This window comes from Oncorhynchus masou, chromosome 6 (assembly GCF_036934945.1).
Source record: "Oncorhynchus masou masou isolate Uvic2021 chromosome 6, UVic_Omas_1.1, whole genome shotgun sequence".
NCBI lineage: Eukaryota > Metazoa > Chordata > Actinopteri > Salmoniformes > Salmonidae > Oncorhynchus > Oncorhynchus masou.
The window spans coordinates 50,894,560-50,913,854 of NC_088217.1; the positions used below are offsets into that span (position 1 = coordinate 50,894,560).

General features: G+C 45.5%; 1 protein-coding gene across 2 annotated transcripts in view; it reads right to left on the reverse strand.

Moving 5' to 3' along the window:
* Positions 1 to 17,063, reverse strand: part of LOC135542236 (protein DDI1 homolog 2-like) — a 28,482-nt gene extending 11,419 nt beyond the window's left edge. The window contains exons 1-6 of one of the 2 annotated variants that reach the window (XM_064969049.1): positions 16,467 to 17,012; positions 15,863 to 15,992; positions 15,282 to 15,563; positions 10,627 to 10,753; positions 10,317 to 10,444; positions 93 to 221 (exon numbers count right to left, since the gene is read on the reverse strand). In XM_064969049.1, coding sequence (XP_064825121.1) covers positions 93 to 221; positions 10,317 to 10,444; positions 10,627 to 10,753; positions 15,282 to 15,563; positions 15,863 to 15,992; positions 16,467 to 16,604 — 934 coding nt within the window. In that variant the 5' untranslated portion in view covers positions 16,605 to 17,012. Of the gene's footprint in view, positions 1 to 92; positions 222 to 10,316; positions 10,445 to 10,626; positions 10,754 to 15,281; positions 15,564 to 15,862; positions 15,993 to 16,466 lie in introns of both variants that reach the window. The other variant, XM_064969050.1, reaches the window with a different exon arrangement.
* Between the last annotated feature and the right edge of the window lie 2,232 nt (positions 17,064 to 19,295).

Consider the following 19,295-nt stretch of genomic DNA (forward strand, 5'->3'; position numbering starts at 1 on the left):
TTTGGCTGGCTACTCCATGTGCTTGTGGAAAACACTGCCAAGATGTGCACCGTTAGGAAAGGTAATCTCTTTGAGACATGACTTATACCCACCCAAGTGGACTCTGCCAATGATCTTCTGTGTGCCCACTCCCTTGGCGATGCCAGCCCACCGTCGGTCCACCAGACGCATGATGTTACAGCGCTTGGCACACGCCTGACTCATGATGGTCATCTGAGCCCCTGGATGAGTGGGAGCAGTCAATGGGAGAGAGGGGTGAAAACAAATACAAGGAAGAGCTCTACCAACTCCATGAGAATCCTTTTTCAAATTATGCGAGAATTTTTCTTCACTTGAAATGGCAAACCAGTTAGGGTTAAACAGGAATATTTATATAATGAACATGAGTTGAGGGTTACATCTTAAATATTAAAAAGGCATTAAACCTCCATTATACCAAAATAATATCCAAACTGGTTTTCCAGCAGGCTACTACAGCCTTGTTTTAAGTGACTCAAAATCATTTTTTCTGGCATATCTGATTCGAATATGTGTTTCTTTTTCCTGCAGTCTGAACAGCCAAAAAGCACATGGAATCAGATATTTTAAGACACATTTCAAACCCCCTTTGAAGGTGGTTTGAAATAAGATGCAAATCTGATTCCTGGCCATGCGGCTTGGCTTAATGGTTAGATCTGATTTATTTGCCCTCAAGTTATTTCTAGACTTATTTGGCATGTCTTGTTGCTTGCTAGCTACTGGGGTAGCTAACTAGCTTGTTAATTGCTTACAAACAAATAAGTGAATGTGCTAGAAAGCTAAACCGCTACCTAGCTAGCTAGTTGACTGCTATGGCTAGGCAAAAAGGACTCGTTTTGAAAGTTGGGTCATCCTTAAAAAAAAGTGTTCTTGCACTATGATTTTTAACATTCAAAGCAACTGGAGGACCATACGTACATATCCCAACCAGAAGCCATGGATTACAGGCAACATCCACATCGAGCTAAAGCTGCTGCTTTCAAGGAACAGGACACTAATTCGGAAGCTTATAAGAAATCCTGCTATGCCCCCAGACGAACCATCAGACAAGCAAAGTGTCAATACAGGATTAAGATTGAATCCTACTCCACCAGCTCTGACGCTCGTCGGATGTGGCACGGCTTGAAAACTATTACGGACTAGAAAGGGAAACCCAGACACTAGCTGCTCATGGACGCGAGCCTACCAGACGAGCGAAATGCCCTTTTATGCTCATTTTGAGGCAAGCAACACTGAAGCGTGCATGAGAGCACCAGCTGTTCTGGATGACGTTGTGATAACACTCAAAGCATACGTGGACCAACTGGCAAGTGTCTTCACTGACATTTGGAACCTCTCCCTGACCTAGTCTGTAATACCTACATGTTTCAAGCAGACCACCATAGTCCCTGTGCCCAAGGAAGCGAAGGTAACCTACCTAACTGATTACCACCTTGTAGCACTCACGCCGGTAGCCATGAAGTGCTTTGAAAGGCTGGTCATGCCTCCCAGACACCCTAGACCCACTCCAATTCGCATACCGCCCCAACAGATACACATATGACGCAAATTGCACTCCACACACTGCCCTTTCCCACATGGACAAAAGGAACACCTATGTGAGAATGCTATTCAATGACTACAGCGCAGCGTTCAACAACATAGTGCCCACGAAGCTCATCACTAAGCTAAGGACCCTGGTACGAAACACCTCCCTCTGCAACTGGATCCTGGACTTCCTGACGGGCCACCCCCAGGTGGGAAGGGCAGGCAACAACATGTCTGCCACGCTGATCCTCAACATTGGGGCCCCTCAGGGGTGTGTACTTAGTCCCCTCCTGTACTCCCTGTTCACCCACGGCTGCGTGGCCAAACACGACTCCAACACCATCATTAAGTTTGCTGACGACAACACTGGTAAGCCTGATCACCGACAACGATGAGACAGCCTATAGGGAGGAGGTCAGAGAACTGGCAGTGTGGTGCCAAGACAACAACCTCAATGTGAGCAAGACAAAGGAGCTGATTGTGGACTACAGGAAAAGGCGGGTGGAACAGGCCCCAATTAACATCAACGAGGCTGTAGTGGAGCGGGTCCAGAGCTTCAAGTTCCTTGGGGTCCACATCACCAACGAACTATCACGGTCCAAACACACCAAGACAGTCGTGAAGAGGGCACGACAAAACATTTTCCACCTCAGGAGACTTAAAAGATTTAGCATGGGTTCCCAGATCCTCAAAAGGTTCTACAGCTGCACCATCGAGAGCATCCTGACCGGTTGCATCACCGCCTGGTATGGCAACTGCTTAGCATCTGACCATAAGGCGCTACAGAGGTTAGTGTGTATGGCCCAGTACGTCACCGAGGCCAAGCTTCCTGCCATCCAGGACCTACATAATGGGCGGTGTCAGAAAATACCATAAAATTCAGTCACAGACCATTTTCTCTGCTACCGCACGGCAAGCGTTACCGGAGCACCAAGTCTAGGACCAAAAGGCTGTGTAAACAGCTTCTACCCCCAAGCCACAAGACTGCTGAACAAATAATCAAATTACATTGACCCCCCCCCCATTATTATCTATGCATAGTCACTTCAACCCTACCTTCATGTACAAATGACCGCAACTAACCTGTACATTGACTCGGTACCGGTACCCCCTATATATCGCCTCATTATTATCATGTTATTCTGTTACTTTTTACGATGTTTTACTTGAGTTAATTTGGTAAATATTTTCTTTACTCTTCTTGAACTGCACTGTTGGTTAAGGCCTTGTAAGTAAGCATTTCACGGTAAGGTCTACACTTGCTGTATTCGGCGCATGTGACAAAGTTTGATTTTGATTTGAACTGGGAAACATCCATGGCAGGCATTGTCGTAACCTTAGCTTGTTACATAATTTGAGGTATTGGAAGCACGAGCAACACCAATCAGCCTACACCACTGTGCACACACCTGTCGTTACTTGACAAACGAGAGTAGACATGTCGCCAAATGATTCCTGTCTGAACACACACACACATCTGATATGGTCCCTTGTAACTTTTGGACAGTCAGTATCCCAAACCGGATTTGAAAAACAAAACTGATTTGAGCATTAAGGACTGGAGAGTGTACACTGCTAAAGAGGCACATCCAATATTCAAAAGGGGTGCTTTTTGCCATTATCGAGATTAAAACCAACCATTTCCGGTGGATTGAAAATGAATCCGTTTAAAGTATTCAATTCCAATTTCATCCTCCAGAAGAGGCAGAACAAACAATATGGCTAAATTCCAATGTACTTCGAGAAAATAAATGTATAAGGAAGGTGTCATGTTTAAAAATTAAACTGTAAATAAGCATGGTAAAATGGTCACACAAGCTATTAACAAAGGTGTATGCTCAATAAAAAAGTATAACCAACTCGCTGCAACTGTCACAAAAATTAGGCAAATGCTCACAAGAAAATAAACCAATTAATGTATCTGCCTCCACAATGAAAAACCACGCATGGCTTAATGACTAGTACGAATCGTAAAATGTATCAGTTTCACAATTCTGCATAAAAAGAACAGATTGTGTCAATTTAAAAACTGTTATAAAATTCTTGCCACAAAAATAATGCTCAATATATGGGGCTTTGAAGTCAGCCCTGTGCAGACTGCCACAAAAAAACAATCAATAGATCTCTTTTTGTACTCCAGTGGCTCACTTTGAGTCAGGTGGTTGTCAAATCAAATGTTATTTGTCACATACACATGGTTAGCAGATGTTAATGCGAGTGTAGCGAAATGCTTGTGCTTCTAGTTCCGACAATGCAGTAATAACCAATAAGTAATCTAACCTAACAATTCCACAACTACCTTATACACACAAGTGTAAAAGGATAAAGAATATGTACATAAAAATATATGAATGAGTGATGGTACAGAACGGCATAGGCAAGATGCAGTAGATGGTATAGAGTACAATATATACATACATATGAGATGAGTAATGTAGGGTATATAAACAAAGTGGCATAGTTTAAAGTGGCTAGTCATACATGTATTACATAAAGATGGCAAGATGCAGTAGATGATAGAGTACAGTATATACATATACACATGAGATGAGTAATGTAGGGTATGTAAACATTATATTAAGTGGCATTGTTTAAAGTGGCTAGTGATACATTTTTACATAAATTTCCATTATTAAAGTGTCAAGTTGAGTCAGTATGTTGGCAGCAGCCACTCAATGTTAGTGGTGGTTGTTTAACAGTCTGATGGCCTTGAGATAGCCATTTTTCAGTCGCTCGGTCCCTGCTTTGATGCACCTGTACTGACCTCGCCTTCTGGATGATAGCGGGGTGAACAGGCAGTGGCTTGGGTGGTTGTTGTCCTTGATGATCTTTATGGCATTCCTGTGATATCGGGTGGTGTAGGTGTCCTGGAGGGCAGGTAGTTTGCCCCCGGTGATGCGTTGTGCAGACCTCACTACCCCCTGGAGAGCCTTACGGTTGTGGGCGGAGCAGTTGCCGTACCAGGCGGTGATACAGCCCGACAGGATGCTCTCGATTGTGCATCTGTAGAAGTTTGAGTGCTTTTGGTGACAAGCCAAATCTCTTCAGCCTCCTGAGGTTGAAGAGGCGCTGCTGCACCTTCTTCACAACGCTGTCTGTGTGGACCAATTTAGTTTGTCCGTGATGTGTATGCCGAGGAACTTAAAACTTACTACCCTCTCCACTACTGTCCCGTCGATGTGGATAGGGGGGTGCTCCCTCTGCTGTTTCCTGAAGTCCAAAATCATCTCCTTTGTTTTGTTGACGTTGAGTCTGAGGTTATTTTCCTGACCCCACACTCCGAGGGCCCTCACCTCCTCCCTGTAGGCCGTCTCGTCGTTGTTGGTAATCAAGCCTACCACTGTAGTTGTCATCCGCAAACATGATGATTGAGTTGGAGGCGTGCATGGCCACGCAGTCGTGGGTGAACAGGGAGTACAGGAGAGGGCTCAGAACGCACTCTTGTGCGGCTCCAGTGTTGAGGATCAGGGGGATGGAGATGTTGTTAACTACCATCACCACCTGGGGGCGACCCGTCAGGAAGTCCAGTACCCAGTTGCACAGGGCGGGATTGAGACCCAGGGTCTCGAGCTTGATGACGAGTTTGGAGGGTACTATGGTGTTAAATATTGAGCTGTAGTCGATGAACAGCATTCTCTCATAGGTATTCCTCTTGTCCAGATGGGTTAGGGCAGTGTGCAGTGTGGTTGCGTTGTCTGTGGACCTATTGGGGCGGTAAGCAAATTGGAGTGGGTCTAGGGTGTCAGGTAGGGTGGAGGTGATATGGTCCTTCACTAGTCTCAAAGCACTTCATGATGACGGTAGTCGTTTAGCTCAGTGACCTTAACAATTGTGGCCCTATTGAAGCATGTGGGAACAGCAGACTGGGATAAGGATTGATTGAATATGTCCATAAACACACCAGCCAGCTGGTCTGCGCACGCGGCTGGGGATGCCGCCTGGGCCTGCAGCCTTGCGAGGTTTAACACGTTTAAATGTTTCACTCACTTCGGCTGCAGTGAAGGAGAGCCCACAGGTTTTGGTAGCGGGCCGTGTCAGTGGCACTGTATTGTCCTCAAAGCGAGCAAAAAAGTTATTTAGTCTGTCTGGGTGCAAGACATCCTGGTCCGCGATGGGGCTGGTTTTCTTTTTGTAATCCGTGATTGACTGTAGACCCTACCACATACCTCGTCTGAGCCGTTGAATTGCAACTCTACTTCGTCTCGATACTGACGCTTAGCTTGTTTGATTGCCTTGCGGAGGGAATAGCTACACTGTTTGTATCCGGTCACCTTGCCCTGGTTAAAAGCAGTGGTTCGCACTTTCAGTTTTGCACAATCCACGGTTTCTGGTTTGGGAATATTATATCATAATGTCAGTGTTCAGATGGACCGACACACAAACAGTACTGTTAGGAGTAGAGGTCGACCGATTAATCGGAATGGCTGATTAATTAGGGTTTTAATAACAAATCGGAAATCTGTATTTTTGGAGGCCGATTTTGCCGACTTAAAAAAGTGTATTTTTATTTATTTTTAACACACCTTTATTTAACTAGGCAAGTCAGTTAAGAACACATTCTTATTTTCAATGACGGCCTAGGAACGGTGGGTTAACTGCCTTGTTCAGGGGCAGAATGACAGATATTTACCTTGTCAGCGCAGGGATTCAATCTTGCACCATTACGGTTAACGAGTCCAACGCTCTAACCACCTGCCTCACGAGGAGCCCGCCTGTTACGCGAATGCAGTAAGAAGCCAAGGTAAGTTGCTAGCTAGCATTAAACTTATCGTATAAAAAACAATCATAATAACTAGTTAACTACACATGGTTGATGATATTACTCGTTTATCTTGAGTGTCCTGCGTTGCATATAATCGATGTGGTGCGCATTCGCGAAAAAGGACTGTCGTTGCTCCAACGTGGACCTAACCATAAACATCAATGCCTTTCTTAAAATCAATACACAGAAGTATATATTTTTAAACCTGCATATTTAGTTAAAAGAAAGTTTAGCAGGCAATATTAACTAGAGTTCAACCGATTATGATTTTTCAACGCCGATACCGATTATTGGAGGACCAACAAAGCCGATACCGATTATAAGAGGCCGATTTGTCATTTGTGTGTAATAATGACAATTACAACAATACTGAACGAACACATATTTTAACTTAATATAATACATCAAAATCAATTTAGCCTCAAGTAAATAATGAAACATGTTCAATTTGGTTTAAATAATGCAAAAACAAAGTGTTGGAGAATGCAACATGTGCTATGTAAGAAAGCTAACGTTTCAGTTCCTTGCTCAGAACATGAGAACATATGAAAGCTGGTGGTTCCTTTTAACATGAGTCTTCAATATTCCCAGGTACAAAGTTTTTGGTTGTAGATATTATAGGAATTATAGGACTATTTCCCTCTATACCATTTGTATTTCATTAACCTTTGACTATTGGATGTTCTTATAGGCACTTTAGTATTGCCAGTGTAACAGTATAGCTTCCGTCCCTCTCCTCGCTCCTCCCTGGGCTCGAATCGGCAACACAACGACAACAGCCACCATCGAAGCAGCGTTACCCATGCAGAGCAAGGGGAACAACTACTAGAAGGCCCAGAGAGTGACGTTTGAAACGCTATTAGCGCGCTAACTTTCGTTACAGTAGCCTAATCTCGGGAGTTGATAGGCTTGACGCACAAAGAAGAGCTGCTGGCAAAACGCACAAAAGTGCTGTTTGAATGAATGTTTACGCACCTGCTTTGCCTACCACTGCTCAGTCCGATAATAAATACGTATATGCTTAGTCAGATTATATGCAACGCAGGACATGCTAGATAATATCTGGTAATATGTTCAACCATGTGTAGTTAACTAGTGATTATGATTGATTGTTTTTTATAAGATAGGTTTAAATGCTAGCTAGCAACTTACCTTGGCTTACTGCATTCGCGTAACAGGCAGTCTCCTTGTGGAGTGCAACGAGAGAGAGGCAGGTCGTTATTGCGTTGGATGAGTTAACTGTAAGGTTGCAAGATTGGATCCCCCGAGCTGATAATTGAAAATCTGTTCATTCTGCCCCTGAACGAGGCAGTTAACCCATCGTTCCTAGGCTGTCATTGAAAATAAGAATGTGTTCTTAACTGACTTGCCTAGTTAAATGAAAAGGTATAAAACAATAGAACAAAAAAATATATAAATAAAAAAAATGGCAAATCGGCAGCCAACTATACCAATTTCCGATTGTTATGAAAACTTGAAATCGGCCCTAATTAAAATTGGCCATTCCGATTAATCGGTCGACCTCTAATATAAACCAGGTGAAATTGTGTCACTTCTCTTGCATTCATTGCACGCAGTGTCAGGGTATTTGCAACAGTTTGGGGCGCCTGGCTAACTAATTTGCCAGAATTTTATGTAATTATGACAACATTGAAAGTTGTGCAATGTAACAGCAATATTTAGACTTAGGGATGCCATCCATTAGATAAAATACAGAACGGTTCCGTATTTCACTGAAAGAATAAACATTTTGTTTTCGAAATGATAGTTTCCGGATTCAACCATATTAATGACCTAAGGCTCGTATTTCTGTGTGTTATGCTATAATTAAGTCTGATTTGATAGAGCAGTTCATTCAAACAGCACTTTCGTGCGTTTGCCAGCAGCTCTTCACAATGCTTCAAGCATTGCGCTGTTTATGACTTCAAGCCTATCAACTCCTGAGATTAGACTGGTGTAACCGATGTGAAATGGCTAGCTAGTTAGCAGGGTGCGCGCTGATAGCGTTTCAAACGTCACTCGCTCTGAGACTTGGAGTAGTTGTTCCCCTTGCTCTGCATGGGTAACGCTGCTTTGAGGGTGGCTGTTGTTGATGTGTTCCTGGTTCGAGCCCAGGTAGCGGCGAGGAGAGGGACGGAAGCTATACTGTTACACTGGCAATACTAAAGTGCCTATAAGAACATCCAACAGTCAAAGGTAATGAAATACAAATTGTATAGAGAGAATAGTGCTATAATAACTACAACCTAAAACTTCTTACCTGGGAATATTGAAGACTCATGTTAAAAAAAGGAACCACCAGCTTTCATATGTTCTCATGTTCTGAGCAAGGAACTGAAATGTTAGCTTTCTTACATAGCACATATTGCACTTTTACTTTCTTCTCCAACACATTCTTTTTACAGTATTTAAACCAAATTGAACATGTTTCATTATTTATTTGAGGCTAAATTGATTTTATTGATGTATTATATTAAGTTAAAATAAGTGTTCATTCAGTATTGTTGTAAAACAGTCTATTACAAATAAAAAATTATAAATCGGCTGATTATTTAATTGGTATCGGCCTTTTGGGTCCTCCAATAATCGGGATCAGTATCGGCATTGAAAAATCATAATCGGTCGACCTCTAATTTTAACCCATGAGACATGGATTGTGTATGTGTGCCATTTAGAGAGTGAACAAAATATTTAAGTGCCTTTGAAAAGCGTATGGTAGCAGGTGCCAGGCACACCAGTTTGTGTCAAGAACTACAATGCTGCTGGGTTTTTCATGCTCAACAGTTTGTGTATCAAGAATGGTCCACCACCCAAAGGACTTCCAGCCAACTTGTCACAACTGTGGTAAGCATTGGAGTCAACATGGTCCAGCATCCCTGTGGAATGCTTTCAATACCTTGTAGAGTCCATGCCCTGACAAATTAAGGCTGTTCTGAGTGCATTGGGGGAGGCACAAATGTTTTGTACACTCAAGTGCATATACACACACTGAACAAAAATATAAATGCAACATGGCAAGTTTCCCCCCCCCTTAATGATTTAGATGCACTATTGTAAAGTGGCTGTTCCACTGGATGTCAGAAGGTGAATTCACCAATTTGTAAGTCGCTCTGGATAAGAGCGTCTGCTAAATGACTTAAATGTAATGTAAATGTTTCATGAGCTGAAATAAAATATCCCAGAAATGTTCCGTACACACAAAAAGATAATCAAATTTTACATCCCTGTTAGTGAGCATTTCCCCTTTACCACAATAATCTGTCTACCTGACAGGTGTGGCATATCAATTAAACAGCATGATCATTACAAAGGTGCACCTTGTGCTGGACCACTAAAATGTACAGTTTTGTAACACAAAATGCAGTGTACAAATTGGCATGCTGACTACAGGATTGTCCAGCAGAGCTGTTGCCAGAATTGAATGTTAATTTCTCTACCATAAGCCACATCCAACGTCGTTTTATAGAATTTTGCAGTACATGCTGATGTCAACGTTGTGAACAGAGTACCCCCTGGTGGGAGTGGGGTTATGGTATGGGCATATAAATGTATAAAAAGGGGGATTAGAAATGATGCTGGTAATGTTATTTGATAGACTTCAATTCTATCTGCTAATTTCATAGGAAGAGGGACATGAGAGACGTAGGAAAGAGTAGGCAAAAAGAGATGGGGCACATGTATGTAGTGCGGGCAAGCAAGTTGGAACATTTTTATTTTTTTTTTTAATCAAGAGATGTCAGAGGTGGTATAGAGAATATGAGTATGTGGATGAAAGAATGTGAAATAGTAGGGAGGAGCCAAGAAGGTTTACAGAGAATTGTAAAATATGGCAGTCTGAACGGTAGTGGATAGCTGGAATATCATCATGAGAGCAAAGCTGTCAAAACTAGCCAAGGAAAACTGTACTTGACACCACAAAACAAAACCCCTCAACTGAATTGTCTCCCTATTGCCCTTGTCAAAGAAGCCTATGCTTTGCACTGAGGAAGAAAATATTTGTATGCATTACCTGAGTCAACAAAAGCTTTCACATGGTACCCGTTGACTATACAGTTGATGTAGAGCATAACCACCTGGCCAAAGCTCTCTGGGGCCTCCTCCATTGCAATGGTCATGTTCTCCTCTACGTTGTGCTGCCTGAAGTACAAATTGTGTGTGATTATGTAAGGAACGCAATTGTACATGAATACCTACATTTCTCAAATAGTTCAGAGGGCAAAATTCAATACGTAAACTAGCACATTGTTTCCAGAAGAGACCCTGACTGAGGCCGTCTCTGACTCCAACCCTTCCCATTCCCCTCTTGGCTGTGTGAGTACCTGATGTCCTCCTCTATCTTGGCCTGGGCCTCCATGTCAAATGGGTCCGCAGTCAGAAGTCGGATCCTCTCCTGCTCTCTGCGAGCCCGATCCTGCTGCTGCTCCAACAGTACTTTGGTGAAACGCTCTATGGGAGGCAGTCAGAAACATGATTAGAGCTCCTAGTTGGACACTTAAAGGGATACTTTGAGATTTTGGCAAAAAAGCCCTTGATCTACTTTCCCAGAGTCAGATGAATTCATTGGTAGCATTTTTATGTCTCTGCATCCAGTATGAAGAAAGTTAGAGGTAGTTTTGCCAACCAATGCTAATTAGTATTAGTGCAATGGCTGGATGTCTATGGTATCTACTAGCATGCTAGCAGTAACCAACTTCCTTCCTTATCAACTTCCTTCAAACTCCATGCAGAGACATAAAAATGGTATCCACGAGTTCGAAGGTTATGTATATAACCACAGTTGTGAGCTATTTGGATCACTCCAATATATTGGTATCACTCCGCAGCGGAGGTATACACCTGAGGTGAAGATTTAGATTTACTCCCGTGTCACGGCTGGGGTCTGCCCCTATATATGGACCCCATGGCCGCGACACACTTCCTCTACATAATTTCTGAGGCGCCTCTAGCGCCGTAGAGGATTGGAGTGATCCAATATAGTGAAACATAATGAAGGTTACGTATGTAACCACGGTTATGTGAGCTATATGGATCACTCCAATATTGGTATACCCGTACCAGATTAGTCTGTGCTAGAGGGACCTGGCCAGCCAGCGGCGAAGTCCCAGCGCGGGACCGAGACGCAGGGGTGTTCTATGTGGAAGGGGGGTCCCGGCACAGTCCCCAGTAGGGGAGGCAATGCCCAGGACCGCTGAACCAACCACAGAGGGAGGTGTCACATTTACCCGATAGTACCTAGCAAAGGTGCAAGAGGAAGCCAAGCTGGCCGCAGCACAGATATCAGCGAGGGGCACTCCTCTCAGTAGAGCCCAGGACGCAGCCACACCCAGTGTTGAATATGCCACCACAGAACCCAGCACGGCGGTATGCCGTCATAACCGTTTCCACGATCCAGTGAGAGAGGCTCTGCTTTGATAGCCCAGCCCCCAGGACTCTCTCACCATAGCAGACAAAGAGCTGGTCTGTTGTTCTCACTGACCATGTCTGATCCACATAGGCAGCCAGTGCCCTCACAGGGCACAGCATGCCGGAGGGAGGCCCAGACTCTCTCGTCACTGCAGGGAGGTTGTAAGCAGACAGGATAAAAAAGGAAGTTCACATGCATGTCTGATAGAACCTTCAGGAGGAATCAAGGGTTGGGGCGGAGAGATATACTCCTCCCCCCGGGGTCCATCCGGTAGCACTCAGAACTTACCGGAAGAGCATGGAGCTCACCCACCCTCTTCATGGAAGTAAATCGCTACCTAGAAAGTCACCTTCATAGAGAGGTGTTTCAGAAAGGCGGCTTTGCCAAAGCTGCCAATACCACATCCAGATCCCAGCTCGACAGAGAGCGGGTTCTAGCTGGACTCAGGCGACAAACCCCCTTCATAAATCTGTAGACCAAGGGATAGCACCCTATTGACCACCCCGCATGGCAGGCAGATATAGCGGCCAAATACCCTCTCAGTGTAGAGGCTGCCAAGCCCTCATCAAAGCGAGACTGCAGGTTTTGGTGGACATACTACACCCCGCATTACTCGGGCACAACCTTAATACCAGAACAACCGCCAGCGCAACTGGTATGCTGCGGTTGTAGCCGGCGCCCTTGCGTTCTGCATGGTGTTCATTACACCCTCCTGTAGTCCTAACATGGACCATTGTGGGCTTGGCCACTGAACGGCACGGCCTCGGATGCCACATAGTTCCCCTGGCCTGAGACAGCAGGTCTGGTCTCAGGGGAAGCTTCCAAGGTGTCCCAAACAACAGCGACAGGAGAAGGCTGAACCAGGGTCATCTGGGCCAGTATGGGGCCACCAGAAGCAGACGATGCTCAACCTGGTCCTGTCCAGCACAGCCTGGATCAGAGAAAAGGGGAGAATGCGTAAAGCTCCAGCCCAATCGTGAGCCAGAGCATCCAAGCCCAGAGGCCTTGGTGGCTCCGACATGGAGAACCACAGGGGGTAGTGCAAATTGTCCAGGGAAGCAAATAGGTCCGCCTGTGCCCTCCCGAACTTGTCCCACAGGTTCCCACCTGGGGATGTAGGCTCCAGTCCCAAAGTGGCAGGCCCTCCCTTGAGAGGATATCCACATTCAGGAAGCCAGGTCTATGCGCTGCACGTAGAGTCGCTACATGACCCTGAGCCCAGAGAAGGAGCTCCTGTGCCATAAGGAGGAGGCGGTGCGACCTAAGTCCACTGCGGTGTTGTCCATTCTCACCATGACGTCTTCCCTTCAGATGTGGAAGGAAAGACTTCAGGGCCAGTAGTACAGCTCAGCGCTCTAGTGTATTGATGCGCCTGCTGCTCCAAGGGGGTAGACAACAGCCGCTGGCTGACCTGCCCTTGGTCACACCCCCCCCCCCAGCCGAACTGGGAGGCGTCTGTGCTGACCAGCTCCCGGCATCACATCCTCAGCATCTCCACCCCACCTAAGAGAAAGGAGTGACAGAGCCACCTCAACAATGCCCTGAGGCACTGTATGGTCACCCACAGCTGGCGGTGACGGTGGCGCTTCAGTTGCAGCCGTTGGGAGTTGAACCACCATTGAAGAGGCCGGAGATGGAGCAGGCCCAGGGGAATCAACAACGAGGACGCCGTCAGCAAGCCCGACAGGCGTTGGCAGGTTAGGACGGATACCATCCGCCCCTGCCGAAAGTGTTCGATGCAAGATAAGATGCCTGAACCCTTCTGGTGGGCAGGCATGCTCTCATGAGGACTGAGTCCAGTTCCATGCCAATGAAGGCCACCCTCTGGGTTGGCGTCAGACGACGACTCTTGTCATTTACAGTAATGCCCAGCCTGCCGATGTGGGTCAGGAGCATGTCTGTCTGACAGGACCGGAGTCCTGGTTGGGGCACAAATCAGCCAATCGTCCAGGCAATTGAGGATCAACAACCCTCGGGACGTGAGAGGTGCCAGGACAGCGTCCATGCACTTTGAAAGTGCGGGGTGCCAAGGAGAGGCCGGAGGGAAGAACCATGAATTCGTAAGCACTCGCATCGAAAGCAAATCAGAGGTATGCCAATGAGCTGGGTGATCAGGGACATGGAAATACGCATCCCTCAGGTCCAGCGTCACAAACCACTGATCCCTGGACACAGCCTGCAACGCGCAGACTGGGGACAGCATGTGGAACCTCGCTACCTTTAAGTACCCATTGACGTTGCGGAGGTCCAGAATCGGTCTAAATCCTGTCTCTTTTTGGGCCCACAAAATAAGTGGAGTAGAACCCACCTCCACGGTCTTAATTCTTGATCCTGCGGATGGCAACCTTGTCCAGGAGTGAGGAGATCTCTAGCCGCAGGGTTTTCTTCAGGGGGTCGGCCACCGTGGTGACACCAAGGCCCCTGAAGGACGGTGGCCGGCACCGGAATTGGAGTCGGTACATCTCGAGCATTGTGGACAACACCCATTAGGACTCCACATACTCCTCCCACTTTGCCCTTTGAGACCAGGAGAAGTGGCCGAGGCAGGGTGTGTCAGGGGCTTTGCCGGGGTCCGTCTGTGCATGAGGCGGCATGAACAGTCTCCTGCTCTGGAGAGTAGCTGGGATTGGGCCAGCCACCTGCGCCATGGCTGTCCGTTGGAGCGGGCCACATCCCTCTGGAGCAGGGAAAGCTGGCGAGATACCTCCATCGCTTCCTGGAGGAGCTCTTCTGTGCCCCCCTGCAGCTGGGACAACAGTCTGCAGGTAGGCCTGCAGCTGCATGGCCGTGTTGGTAAGGCGGCCAAGAGATCAGAGGGACCCATAGGTGGCTTTCAAGTCCGCATCAAAGACTCTGGGGGGGTCCCGGCTTCAGTCGCGGTGACATGGCGCAGTGACAGCATGTTAAGCAATTCACAACACACACAGAACAAGCGAGTCGGCAAGTTGTGTACGGTAAATACAGTCTGTGGCAGCAAGAGCCGCCAATATATTAAAGGACGCACACGGAGTCGTAGTGTAATGCTAACGAAACGCAAGCATGACAAACCACGGGCGGAAGATACAGATCAACCATGCGCAGCAAGTGGCGCACTCAAGAGGGGGGGCTGGCCATGTGGCCAGCTGCTCCAGGCTGCAAACAGCCAGTGAGTATACTTCCACACAAGATATTACACTACCAGTAACTTACCAAGCAAATTTCAGAGAGTTTGTACCTCAAACCATACAGACGTCCGCCGAGAAAATGAAAGAGAACGTGTGTCGCGGCCATGGGGTCTATATATAGGGGCGGACCCCAGCCGTGACACACGTGTACACGGGAGTAAATCTGCAAATCCTCACCTCGGATGTATCCCTCTGCTGCAGAGTGATATCAATACATTAGAGTGATCCAATATAGTAAAACATAACAGCTGACTCTGGGGAAGTAGATAAAGAGCTTAATTTCAAAGATCCTGGTATATCCCTTTAAGACTCATTATTCGCATTGATATCTAACTAAAGCCTTTATAATGACAAGATAATCAACATCGAAAGAGAAGGGTTGATGCTATCCCTTATCCCCACGTACCCAGGTCTCCACTCAATAAGGCTTCAGCCAATGGTGGATTGCGCTCCTTGAGCAGGGACAGCTCGTGTGGATTGGCCAAGAGCATCTGCTGCAGTAAGGCGGGGTCATCCAGACCCTGAGGAGAGGAGGCGGAGCCCGGTAGGGATGGGGGTGCAGCAGGGGGTGGAGAGCGCTGCTGTTGTGAGGTTGGGGCCTGTTGCTGCTGTCTACGGGTGAACCGTTGACTGGAACCAGAAGAAGTGCCGGGGACTGCGATGGAACTGAAGTCAATACGTGGGAGACCTGGGGGAGGGAGAAGAGACAGGGAGGGTAGGAGAGTATGAGCACGACAGAGGGTTCCAGGTTCAGTAAGATGATGCCAGGTAGACAACTGGGCTGAGATAATAACAGTGAGCCATTACTGAGGACCAATAAATAACGAAAAATGTGAGAGCTGAAGTGCAAGGTTAATAGGTCTGTTAACCACTCCGGGACACCAAACTTCACTAGAGCAGCTGGACTCCACCCATAATTCCAACCTTGTAACAGAGCAGCGATAGAACCGGTGCGAAATCTGTCTCGCCCAACTGTGTTGACTTTACCTGGGAAGGCTGATTGTGCTGTTGGTGGCCTTCGGTCTGCCTGTCTAAGCACCACCACATCTCCATCCTTAAGTCCATAGGTCCCTAAAGCACGGGTCAGGTCTTTCAGAGGCTGCTCTGCATATGTGATCTGAAGAGAGGGAAGGGTCACAGGGGAAAAAAATAAACATTCTCTTTCCACACTGGACGAAAAATAAAAAGGACAAATTAAAACGCTGTCTGATGGCCAGACCACCTCGATCAGTTAGCTAGGTTGCTAATCAAAAAGTGGCAAGCAAACCACTGGACAGCTTGACATGTAATGTTATATGAGTCAGTAGAAGTTGTGTTCTCAGACGGTTGACACATGATCATAGGCTAGCGAAGTTGGCTAATAACGAAGGTACAACTAACGTTAGCTAGCGACCAGACGAACAATAAAGTTAATTCTGACTAGCAACGTCAATATATTATTCCTAGCTAGCTACTACTGTCAAGTCTGTCTGGATAATTAAAATGTTGAATTAACTAACTGGTTGACATAAAACAATCGCTTAATGAAACGTTAGCTACTACCACGTTTATGCTAAGCCAACTAGTTAGCATGTTTTAGCTAGTGGTTCACCTGAATTTCCCCAGCAGGGATTCCTGATTCTAGTTCACACAGAGCAACAAAATCTCTAAGTTCAAGCTCTGGAGACACATCGAGAGAAAATGTGATTTCCGAGCGGTCATTCGGGGCGCAGAAAACGGTTACCAGCATCGCGCTTTTGGGCAGGGTCACTTGAACCCGCTAGTCACTTGCAGTTTGTTGACACTAGCTAGCGTGTTAGCAAATTTTCCGTGGCTATAATGTCAGTATCGTTGTGAACGCACAAACTTCTGTTTCAGTCAAACGCTCAACAAAGACAATTTAATATGACATATTGAAGTATTCACGGATAGTAGCTAGCTAGGTACATACACCACGGACTGCTGTGTCTTATCAAATACTGTTAACTAGCCTATGTTTCTCATTGACGTATTCTTCTTCTTCGTGTGAATTTCCGGCAGACGAGACGCTTGTCTTCTTCTTTCTTGAGGGTTTTTACGGCGGACTACAACCCCAAAAGGTGTATTTCCGCCACCAACTGGACGGGTTGAAAAAAAAATGTAAAAGTAAATCCATACGTAATAGTGAAACTAACTTAATCAACCCTAATAAAATTAGCACTGTAATGAAACAGGGAGGGAGCAGGTCTCGAACCCTCGACCTACTAGCCCGAAGTCCAGCGCGCTGTCGACTGAGACGCAAAAGCATGCTCGTGCGGCAGAGTCGATATCCGCGCTAATAAACCCAGGGTCGTTACAGTACATTGCCAAAACAAACAAAACTCCCACTTCTTCCTTCTTTTAATTCTCCATATCTCCCTTCTCAGGCTCCTGAGAGGGTGGTGCGGCTTGTGCCATTATTTCATGCAACTCCTTCGCTGAGAAATCTTTCAGCCCCAGAAAACTGCTCCACCGCATCCACTATGACTTCTATCTTCCTGGATCTTCTCTCCACCTTGGCAGTGTCATTAATTACCATAGCTATAAATGCCACAACGACCACTTTCTGAGGTCCTGGGCTGGCGTGGTTACACGTGGTCTGTGGCTGTGAGGCCGGTTGGATGTACTGCCAAATTCTCTAAAACAATGTTGGTGGCAGGTTATGGTAGAGAAATTAACATTAAATTATCTGGCAACACTCTGGTGGACATTCCTCCAGTCAGCATGTCAATTATACGCTCCCTCAAAACTTGAGATACCTGTGGCATTGTGTTATGTGACAAAACTGCACATTTTAGAGTGGCCTATTATTGTCCCCAGCACAAGGTGCACTTGTGTAATCGTCATGCTGTTTAATCAGCTTCTTGATATGCCTGTCAGGTGGATGGACTATCTTGGTAAATGAGAAATGCTCACTAACAGGGATGTGAGCAAATTTGTGCACAACATTTTAGGGAAAGATGCTTTTTGTACGTATGGAAAATGTATTGGATGTTTTATTTCAGATCATGAAACACTTTACATGTTGTGTTTACATTTTTGTTCAGTATACCTAAGACCCTGTGCTTACAAATAATATATTAAATGAGATTGACACATTGATGTAATTGACAGTTGTAAACGTATTTTGAAGCTATACTTTGTTCAGTCAAATGACAACAAAAACAGAAACTACCTACAACCTTGCCATTTACTTTCTGAAATGCATAAGGCTGCGTTTACACAGGCAGCTAAATTCTGCTCTTTTGCCCTATTATTAACCCAACATATCAGGTGTGAAGAAAACGCCTGAGCGAAGTTCTCACACACGGTTTCAGGGGGAAAGTAAGCTAGGTTGATTCGCTGTATCCCTGAACCGGAAACATCCGGTTGTTGGCAGCTTCGCCAAGGGTGCCCTACTATAGCAAAAGAGCTGATCTGATTGGCTGGTCTAAAGACCAATTAATGGCAAAATATCAATATTGGTCTGCCAGTGTAAATGCAGCATAAGGCATTTACAGTACTAATTTATAACTGTTGATTTGTATTTATTTAATTTGAATGTATAAATATTCATCAAGAATCAATGGGCATTTATCAGTTGAAAAGACTGTGGCACTGCAGCAGTACATATCACAGATTGTTGCCTTTAATCACAAGGATATACACCTCTGTTTCTAATTTTTGTTCATTTGTTATTATCATTTTTTTTAAACGTTTTTGCTTTGTGGTAAGCTATGTAGACGTTGGACGACAACATTACAACACTCTATCATTCGGTGGCATGTTTTACTTGAGATGTTCCTGTGTGGATGGTTCATTGATTGTATGTGTTTTATCTGTTGCTAATCAAATAATAACATCAGAATTTAAACATTGGCTGATAGAGAAAACACCAAAGGTATGAGTGCTCTTCCACAGGAAGTTGCGTGGTTGTAGGTCTATCTTGCAGATTAGCAAGAAATGTGGTTATTTCCATCTGTAATAGCAATCAAAAGACTGGCACTCCCTGAACTTACAGGCAAAACATATGGTTAAACAGCACAGTTTCCGATAAAATAGGCCCACAGTAACTGCTATGTATTTCCCCAGAAGCTATCTCCTCATTGTCTCCGACCTTAATGTTCTCAATACAACAATTAGGGAAAAACATAAACAGGGGCAGCTTGGTGTTACACGGCGATCAAATGTACAGGGTCATATCCTTACCCGTCCACCATGAGCTCATCTAACAGAATAATAACCACCTTGTATCAAAGAGAGAGCCAGGTGGAGCCAAGCTTCAGCGTCTTACTGGTCCAAAGAGGAGTAGGATAGAAAGTAAGATAAAAATACTAACCCTAAAATGGCAATACATTAAAGCAGTAACCCTAACCCAAGCCATAAACATAACCCTAACCCTAGGTTCATGCCCACACCCCGGTTGAACCTTAGCCATAACCCA